We start from the raw sequence: 10,816 nt of genomic DNA on the forward strand, positions 1-10,816 counted from the left end.
TCCGTGCGAACCAGCAACCACCATTGCGCCGCATTGGTTAAGAAAGGTAGGACTATTTTCCTTATAAACTCAATTGATTACAGTCATTAAGATCCTTCTTGCACTCAGTCAGTAGCGTAGCCAGGAATTTTAAAAGGGGGGAGGTTTTGACCACCCAGCGGCGGGGGGTCTTCTGAAAAATTACTTTGAATTTGGTGCATTCTGAGAGCATTTTCAATAAAAATGTGGGTACGAATATTCCTGTAAAATGGTGCTGTCTGGTAGCATAGCAAAAGGATAAGATCATGTTTTCTTCCGCATTTTTTGGAAATAAAGCTTAGTCTCTGTGTTTTCTTGTTGCTAATTCTTGGCTGAGATGTTTGATATTGGCAAAACTCGCTCTTTTAATGCAATTTTGTTTAAAACTAGGCAATTTTTTATTAGACTGAAAGCATCATTCTCAATATCCTGACGTCACACGCGTGCCAAAGGGGGGGTTGTAACAGAAGCTTTCTAGAATCTTTATATCCCCAAGAAGAGAGTATTTCAGTTGTTTGGGTTTGTAAATTTAAGATCATTAAAAAACATTGTTACAACCACAAAAATATTGTAGCTATTCTTATTTTATCCTCGGTGACGAAAGCTTCGAGAGCTTAATCCTGGCAGTTTCGCATACTTGTATAGGCTTTGAACCACAAACGCAGGCCCTGTTACCGAGATTGAAAGTGAATTTTCCGCTTATTGAAGTGTTGTTGCCTGTGAATTATTCCATCCACTAGATGCCACTGAATGGAGAGCAGTTCTTAAAATGCGTCGCTCAAGCGCACACCCCGAGAGTAGAACCAGCGCCACTTAATCTTAAGTTTCCTTGCTCATAAAGTGAAGCGCTTTACCATCGGAGCGGACATATTCTGTATATAGGATGCAACAGCAAATGCAGAAACACGTTTTCCACGATGCCACAACACCTGTTGGGAAGCTTAACTGTTCCTAACTTCACGCAAAAAATATAAACAATGTCTTTTAATTACAGTACGAGTTACCAGATATGGCAAACAGATGCTTTTGCTGTATAATGCTAACACACGGTAACAAAAATCCACTTTTCACTGTGGCTAGCTTATAATATAAGCTTATATAAGCGAACAAGACAGTTTGTAATTTGGAAATTATGCTATCTTAGTTAAAATATTTCATTTAGCAAAAATTTTAAATTTTAGAAATTACCAACAGAAAAAAATGCCAAAAGTGAAACCTCATATTGTGAAGTTGATGTAGGCTTATTCCATTATAAACAGTTTGTATGTCAATACATTTATCAAAATATAATGTAGAAATAATTGAATTTCTCCAAAAAAAATAAAAACTATAGCCTACTCAAGGAATGCCGAGAAGTTTGTACGAAATCCAAAGAAAAAATAGCCTCTAAAAATGTGTGACATGTCACAAAAATAAACCGATAGTTTAATGTGCAGAAAATTTAGATCCCTCAGATGCAAAACTCGTAATTTATTTAGATTGTTGCTGAGGAGTAAGTTGTCTTCCTAAACCGTATGGCGTCATTCCTCCTTGAGAGGCAACTTGATTGGTTCCCATCTGGAAAAATAGAACAAAGATCAAAAAATCGTTGTTCATGGTTAAATATTTAATTTCAAATAAATTTCAGTTTTAATGAACAATTTTTTAATGAATAGAAGAGGCACTTGGTCAATGGTCACGGTCACGCGCCATTAAAAAATAAATAAATGAAAAGAGGGTGAAAACGACACTTATCTTTCAAGAAACCTTTCTGAAAAATTTACTTTGGTGACATCACAACAATGTTAACTATGCTTCAAGCATTGCAACTGGCAAAAAATATATTTTAGCATTTAAAAGGCTAAACAGTGAACATGTTATAAATAACACAATCCATAACCTACTCTTTTAAAGATTAAAGTGTTTGACACACTATAACTTGACCTAGTAGAAAATTAACACATTCTAGCTCCATGAGTAAAAACTTCGATTACACTGTAAATCAAAACGTTTGAACACGAATGCTACGGAAACCTTGTCTTCATTTCATAATATTGGTCAGATGTACAGTAGTGCGAGTTTTAAAAAAACATTCTTGTTTGAGCCAATACCATAACCAAAAAGAAATCAAAACATGACAAATCTTCAAAAGTTTTCCTACTTATCGAAGTTTTACGAAAGGAAAAAGAGTTTGAATTGTGAGTTGTGAAACATATGTAACCAATGTATCAACAATTTGTCAGCAACTAACCTGTAACCCAATTACGTTTCTTCCTTCTCTTAACGTCACTTCATCATGATCTCTGACATTTTTATCAGCAATCTTCACTCCTATTTGGGGTCCATCAAAACCTTTTTTCATAGCCACTGAACTGAGTTTGTACAGTGCGACTTGGACCTGGCTCAGGTTTGTGGCCTCGTACAAATCAACAGTCTGTAAAAAACATCTGCTGTTTATATTGGAACAAAACTGACTATTCATAACAATCAACCCAGAATACACCTTCCACAGCTGATATAACAAATTTACAGCACAAGTAAAAGTTTACATCGAGCAGTTGTTCAAGATACGAATTCTTGAAATCATATCCTGCTGGATTTGAAAATTTTATTTTTTAAAATTCGATCAAATCGGATTCGATTTATAGCTAAACGATTCAGAACATTCGAAACCTCTACTTGACAATGCTTTAGTGAGGTTGGCTTCCTTGCTTTCCTGCTCACTTAATCTAAATCTTCAACCATTAGGCATAAAACTGGATACTACAAAAAAAGGAAACTGAGGTAAAAATTTAACAACGCTGCGATTGGGAAACAGTGGTATGGTGGACAACAATTTTCGTGTTCGCTGCCCACAATATTTCACATTGCACGGAACCGCTATTCTTTGGCTAGAAGAAATGACACCGCACACCAATAAAACTTCAGCGACAAGTTAACTCCTGAATTTCAAGACCTGATCCCCATTCTAGCCCTTGATGCTGTCCTATTTAATCAAATATAATTCATGGAAATCAGCACTTTTGTTGCCATGCGTTCACAACTTACGTTCGTATGTTGTTGCTTCTACTTTTCTAGATCCTTGGTGCATACAACAAACATTATTTATGCATTATCGGTGGCAAATAAAATGAAGTAGGCCTACACTGATACACTGACGGTAAATAGTCTTGTTGCTTTTATTAAATCGCCATCATGACAAACCTGAAATAGATCCATTTTACCGACACCATACTGTTCCGCTGCGGATAGAAACATTCCAATGTTCTCCATTTCTTTATTTTTTCTGAACGCCTGTCCAAAATAAACACAAGTAAAGCTCAATCGTTTATTTAGCTCGTCTTTTATTTGCTTTTATACACATTACAATGTTGTGTTTTGGTTTTTAATCTCAGAAAACTGGTGAATGTCTCTACGGTTTAATTCACAATGCTTAGCCTACTTTTGAGCCACTTACCGGTACTGTACTTGTGCTGGGTGGATTTGGTTTGCAGCTTCCAGATTGGAGTGCATTCATCAGAGTACATAGCACATGGCCATCTTGAAGCCAAGCGTGAAAGTTCTAAAAAAATGTTTTAATATCGACGTTTGACTTTTCACAACTTCATCATTTGTATCAAATCAAATGTCAAATGCAGCTGGAAAAGTTACACTAGCTAAAACGTTCATGCTAAATTAAGCAAACTTTTTGTTGATCAACCAGGCTCAGGACCGTTGATGATATTTTGCGCCCGGTACCAATGCGATCTTCGGGCCTCAAATCAAGACATTTACAAGAAAAACGCATGTATCCAAAAACACGCTGTGATTGCTTTATGTTTCTAGGCCCTTGAAAAATTTCCGGCACTGAAGTTATCCCGGGGCCGGGCAGTGGCGGATTCAGAATGTAATTTATGGGTGGGCCTAGGAAATATCTTGGTGGGCGTTGCCACGGCGAGCCAACAAACAAAAACTTAGTGTTACCGGAGCTTCTACACAAAGCGGAGTCTCCTAGGTTTCGAGTTAAAAAAGTTGATTACGGTATGTCATCAATCATAATCCGAATTGTCAATGAGTTGTCTTTCAAAAGCCAAACGTGTCAAGTTGTTAAGGCGTCCAGTCAGCATGGATGATCTCAAGCGCGTTTGGATCCTGTTTGTTGCGGAGAAAAGTCTCTCAACGCTGCAGGACGTGGAAGGCAGTGTTATGATGGTCCTTAAAACACTGTTCATGTTCGGGAAAATGTAAGCAGGGCAACTATCCAGTAGCCTACTTCTATTAATGTAGGTAAGTTTTCTCGATCCATTTTCCGTCTGATGTGTTGAATGAATACAGCATGTTCAGCATCTGCGATCTCAATGCCATACAGTGCACACGGACCATTTAGAATGTTTTTTCTTTCGCCAAAAGTGGCAGATCTAGATGCGAAAGAGGCCGCTGCTCTCATTAATCCATACATGTCGTCCATAAAGCGGCAGTTTAACTCCGTTATCTGCCTGTCAAGAATACAGTTCCACAGCGCCCTTAAATCCTCATTACTCTTGACGCCGACGTTTTTCCCAGCGTTGTGGTGACAACAGACTTGTGAAACTTCGAAGACAGCTTGCGTTCACGAGAAGCAACCACGTTCCACTTAGTTATCTCATGTTTTACCATCAGTTCTTCTGTCAGTTTGAGCACGTCACCAAAGTCACCCTTCGAATCCTCGCGGAAAGTTGCATATGTAGCTTTCAGTGTTTCAATCAGTGATATACAGTCTGTCACACAAAGTGTTGAGCTCAGCAGGCCTTTGGTAGCAAAGTCGCTGTTTTCAAACAGTTTGCAAAAAGTCACAAGCATGTAAACGAACTTTTTCGTTTGCATCTGCTGCAGGAGCTGCTCTGCTTCTATTTTCGTTTGTCCACTGGTCGGAAAAGCCAGACAGAACCTCCAGTAATATATCCAGCAACCGTAATACCTTATGCACTGCCCATGAATTTGAACTCCACCTGGTGTCACATGAGCGCTCCAGCTCCATAGTCTGCCGGTTGGAATGCATTTCCTTTTTTATCTCCATCAAGAGATAGTTGTGAAACACCGCTTTGTGTAGGCCTAAATTGTTTATGGGCTGTTAAAGTGGTATCATGCTTTGACATAGTGATGCCACAGACAATTCAGTGCCACTCAGTTGTTCTAGTGTTAAACATTAATATGTTTTTTTTCATGAATCTGATTTTGGGTGGGCCCACTGTCAATCTGGGTGGGCCTGTACCAATCAGGCCCACCCGGTAGATCCGCGCCTGGGGCCGGGTCCAAAGGTATAACCTGGACCCCGTTGTCTACGCCACTGACTAGGCTTATACCCGTGTTTATCTTGATAAAAAAAAATTTGGGGCCCGAAAATCTCATTGGTATGGGGCCCAAATTACCCTCTCAACGGCTCTTGTTTAGTGTATAAGGTTTTGATGGATAAATTTTGTTTTATCACATCCTTTGCAAATTGTTACGGAACGGAAGAATTCACTTCGCCGCCGAATTCAGATAGGTAGGTAGGGATTGTAGATCATAGGGATGCGAAACTTCATCCGCTTTTGGCTTATCCGCAACACTAGAAGGGTTACGTTTTTTTCTAATTTACAAAATATTTTACTTTTTATGGGTTATATAAGAGTTAAGTTGGTTTTAAAGTAATTTAAGGTTTTTAGTTGAAAGCAAGCCTGTAGTAAAGCGTAAAAAATGTCAAATTGGCAATTGACCCTTCTAATGTTGAAGGAACAACGGAGTTGCGCGTCCCGTAATGTACCGTCCCTAGCATAGGCTAAGTTTGAAAGCTTTTTCACAGGAAGAAATTTTCCGGCCTCAGTGAACTTATTTCTGTAGCATTAAGCCTTTGCGAAAACGCAAAGTTAGCAAGTTGATAAGCTTCATAGGCCCACTATGCTTTTTTAAATTAACATCTTCTTAGTCTGTCATTTCGTTCACGTCGGGTGATGTTGCTTCACAAAACACGGTGAATTTCGTTATTTTTTAAAATGGCTTCTGTGGTGGATTTTGTTGTCAGCAAAAAAAATAAGAAGGAAACTGAAGATTGTATAGTCTGTACATTCTGTAATCGTTTTAGCTAACAAGTTTAGTTAGGTTACGAAACATCGATCTGACAGATTGGTGACAGAATACATGGAGTTGAGCTACGCCTACATGGGTTTAATAGTTACCATGTAAAACGTAAAGTAAAGTCAAAGTACAGTATTACCTACCTCTCTGCCTACTTCCTCTGGCTCACTTTGCACTATGCTGGAAATCCAAGCCACCAATTCCATTTCATCTTCTTCGGAGTATTTAGCTGACATTTTATTGGCTACTTCCTTTGAAAATCCGTATGATTTTCCACGATTTGCCATTTTAGTTCGCCGAAAAATTAATTAAGTTTGAAACAAAATATTGCTCTCTTATTAACCTTAATGACCTGATCAAAAATAAAATGACAATGATCACAAACACAGTATAAGCTAGCACGTATGTCAAGTCAAGTAAATTTACTTGCTGCGATGTCGCTATGAAAAAGAGTAAATGAATGTGTCAAACAATGTGTTTTTTAATAGTAGGCCTAGTTTATGTCATGGCACAATGAAGATGGCAGCAAAACACCGTAAGACGTAAGTGGGTGATCTGCAAATTGGTGTAAATTACCACGGTCGGAGTGAAATTTGATACCAAAACTAGGAAATAGACCGAAAATCTTTACCCGTGCAAAGTCGGCAAAGTGCCCAAGAAACCAATAGGTTTGACAGCAGTAATATTTGGACTTGTGCTGTACGTGTAATAGCGAAACACACTTTTTGCATTTGAATCAATACAGTTGCCTGCAGTCCCTTTGAATAAGCTATGTAGTATACTGTCAGAGCAAGCAAGATTTTGTAGCTGGAAGCCATTAAACTCCGCCAGTGTTTCAAACAACAACGTATCTCCAGAAACAAGGTTTCTCTGCTTTAGCATTATTAGAGATAGAAAAATTGCAATACATTGCATTGTGAGGCCTCAATAAGCTTTTGTACAATTTCAATGGCGTCAATGTATGAGCGCAACCACAAATTGCTAGGTTTCATGAAATGGTTTATGAACAAGGCGGGAAGTTTTAAAATACTGACTGCACTTGAACAAGCCAGCCATTAACACATCATCTCAAAATAAACTTTGAATTTGTAAAGATTTGATTAGTATCGGTACGTAGTAGTTATACTTTTCAAAACTAGAAATTATCATGACAAAAAGCACAGTTTTTTCATTTAACAATATCAAAATCTAATCTCCGTGTAAACTTATAGACTACAACAAAAGAGTTTTACAAACGCTAAGAGAAAGTCAGCGCACTGTAACCACGATAGTGTAATAAAAGAGTAATAGACCTGAGTTAGGTTATTTATGCGGAAATACATGTAGCTTTAATCTGATAAAAACTAACAAACCAATGAATGCTTTTCGTTATGAAATATTGTTGACTTTATAAACAAAAAAAACAGTAATATCATGTAACCATTGCAACTGTAGGCTATGCTGTCACAACAGGCACAAAATAAATCATTATTAGGCTATTACTACCAGGACTGGGGAGTCGGGCAAAAAATATACGACTCGGACTCTTCGGTTTATAACTGGCCAACTCCGGACTCGCCCAATCCCTCCGACTCCAAATCGCTTCTATTTATAACAAGTTTGTTCATATACTGTAAATCAAGCATCTTTTTTTGACATACAAAAAAAGATAATAATTTTTGATGAGACATAACTTTAAGGCGACATATAACTGCTACTCAGCCCAGAATTTGTAATAACTTCTAGGGCTAGACTGATGTAACTTCTGGACCACCACAACGGTAAGACTATATCCGCAATAAAAAAGCAATTTTTTTAACAAAAAATATTTTAGAGGATTACTGGTCTAAAACGAATGGTTCACTAACAGGTTATCAAACAACAACAACAACTTTGCGTAGGGGTAATAAAAATATATCTTTTTGCAAATTAACCTTTTTTAGTCTCGAAACTTTTTTGAAGAATTGTTAAGCTTCGGAAGGCTATAATATGAACTTCAGCAGCCTTCAGCAAAAATGATGAACACTGACTTCACCCAACAAGCTGTCTGTTATGCTGTGAAATCACATAGCAAAACCAGGTGCTGCAACAGGGCAAACTGAGCTATTGTATTTCAGCTTGCACGCTGTGATTTGTGGCATCTGTTTCGGCTGCTCTTATGAGAAAATCTTCGCTAAAATCCAACATATAACTCAACTGCACTACTTGCTTGGTAAGCTCCTAACAAAACAAGTATACCTTTTGTAAAAGATTTGTGGGCTGTAGTTTTCGTGCAACACCACAGCAAAATTATATTTACTAAATCTAATTGCAGCTGTGACTATGAAGAAAACCATCAGGTGGGGGTAGCGCAATTCTCCAGTTAGCAAAATTGTTGCTTAAATTGGCATTGATTCAACGCCTGGAGATAAAAACACTAATTTTTCAGGCAAATATCAAAATACTTTGAGTTGTTCACCTTTAGGCATTGAATGCTGAGTATTTGAGCAGGTCACCTTGTAGGGCACTGCTGGTGCTGCGTATTATCACTTTTGTACAATGGTTACCGCACACACCGTTGAAGCAAAAGATCTTTCCACAACGCCGTTTTCATTCGAAATAGCAATAGCCTACACGAAAAAAATTGTGGCCTGTGTTGTGTAGAAGATTAACAGTGCTGAAGTTTGGTTTGTAGCCTACTGAGAATGATGGGAACAAACTGAATTGATCAGATCACTAACGAAGGAACGTGAGGACTCTCTCCAAGTCTAAATTTGGCGTGCTGATGAATGAACTATTCTAAAAAGGCAAGTGGCATTTATTGGGCATGTCTACCGCAAGCGTGAAATTTAACATTCAGTAATGATGAGGCAAAATCCTAGCAAGAGACACCAGGGGCGTCCACCAATTTTTAAAAACATAGTATGCCTAACATGAACTAATAAGGACTTCGTGCACCTAATAAGAACAACAGACGATCGATCGTTGTGAGGAATCACGGGGCCGGCGTTTCATTTACGAAGAGTCGATAATAAAAGTCCACATCGCTTGAATGTTCGCATACGTTACTGAAGACTGAGGTTAAATTATTGTGAACAGCACCATTTTTCTTACGCAGCATTTATTGGATAGCCGCTGATGATTTATGACTCGAATTATTATTTATAAACAATGCCTAGACGCCACGGCCACGACAAACTTGAGCTATAAAACGTTTGCCGCGACATTTTCTGCCAAAAGAATGCTATCCTAGTAAGCCTACTTAGTTGCCCACTACGTTCAAATACACTAACAATTTTTCAGCTTTCTGCAAAGATCATGTCAGTTGCTCCAGCGGGCTTGTGGTTTCAGCCGTTTCTTAATCTTATGGCTACATTGTGTCTAGTCTGTAGTCAAAGGGTTTGCTTACTTTAGTAATGAGTCCAGATAGTCTTGTGATGTGGAAGAAAGGAATGAAAAAATGAAAGTAAAAATGTAAATTGCAACATACAGTTGGAAAAATGGCCATGCATCAGCTTTTGTAACAGAAGTCTAAATATTTTAAGTTTAAAGTTTAAACCTATAATGACTAAATTTGGCCATTCATTGAGCTCGTTTTAAGTTACCGTAACTACCTAACTTAATTCGTTTGCCCAACACCGAGGCCGTCCAATAGCCAGACATACGGTACAAACCTTTTCGCACTTTTTTAGTTACGGTAATTTAAATTTAATTTGCACATTTTGTAATGGTGTTAGCCTACACGCTGCATTTATTAAGATCATCATCATAATGTTGCTTTCTCGTATTAAGGGTTGCATACAATGCGTCATTGTTCTCGGTCATGAGCTGTTCGTACTACACATTCATAACTTAATTTTCTCTAAAGCTAAAATTTCAATTGCTAAGGTAACAGGGATCAGTCGTCAGGAGATGTAACAGAAAATATATTTCGCACTTGCTAGTGCATCGTCAGTTCTGATTTTGTTTACTTGTCTCTATTTAGATATGTGTGTTGTCCAAATCATTCCTTGTCTACCTCTGTTTCTTTTACCATTCATCTTTCCTTCTATTACGGTAATGATCTTTGCAACGAGTTTTGCCTTACTGTGTGTTCAAAACATTTTAAATGTTTATTAAGATGCAATGCAAATATTATTAAGGTTTTCAGGCAGAGCAAGTCATGTAGGCCTAATCTAAGGTTTGGACACACCAACACTGGATTATTCACGGATAAAGCTAATTAATCAACTTATTTCGAAGACAATTTTTTGCATGCGCAAATCTTAATCTTTTGAATAAATTCACCGATTTTGATTCCATGATGAGCTACGTAAAAACTTATCCTCGATTAACTATTCATACGATTAGCTTAATCCGCCGCCTAAAGGATCCGCAATTAGTGCATCCAACCTGACGTGGTCTTCTCATTCCCAGCTGGTATACGAGTTTCTAAAAAAGTCTGATTTTTTCTACATTGGGCAAAACTCTGTGGTTTCATTTTGAATGATTGATGAACTGAAAGAAATCTGAAAGTGATCAATTATACCTAATAAGCTACTACATCAAAGCATTAAAGTTAGTTTGCAGTGTGACATCACCACTTTAAATATTGGCATCATTAACAGAAAGCAACTAATTTTGGTCGTACAGGGCAGGGATGGAGGAACCATTTTAAAAGTAGGTGGACCCAGAGGCGTAGCCGTCAAAGTCAAACCAACGTCTGGGGGGCGAAGCCCCCCAGACCTCCCTTAGCTTGCCGCATTCCACATACTTTATATCATTTTTACATTCAGTTTTCAACTTTTGT

The 10,816-nt window shown here is 37.9% G+C and overlaps 1 protein-coding gene across 1 annotated transcript; it reads right to left on the reverse strand.

Annotated features, from left to right (window-relative positions):
* Positions 1–987: 987 nt before the first annotated feature.
* LOC145781108 (transgelin-2-like) lies at positions 988–6,442 on the reverse strand. The gene is made up of 5 exons (XM_082592864.1): positions 6,213–6,442; positions 3,455–3,559; positions 3,202–3,291; positions 2,249–2,431; positions 988–1,575 (listed from the first exon to the last, which is right to left on the reverse strand). Exons 1-5 carry the CDS (start codon positions 6,354–6,356, stop codon positions 1,489–1,491), a joined length of 609 nt encoding a protein of 202 aa, XP_082448990.1. The 5' UTR covers positions 6,357–6,442; the 3' UTR covers positions 988–1,488.
* Positions 6,443–10,816: the final 4,374 nt, after the last annotated feature.

Source organism: Aplidium turbinatum, chromosome 12, assembly GCF_918807975.1.
Source record: "Aplidium turbinatum chromosome 12, kaAplTurb1.1, whole genome shotgun sequence".
In the NCBI taxonomy this organism is placed as follows: domain Eukaryota; kingdom Metazoa; phylum Chordata; class Ascidiacea; order Aplousobranchia; family Polyclinidae; genus Aplidium; species Aplidium turbinatum.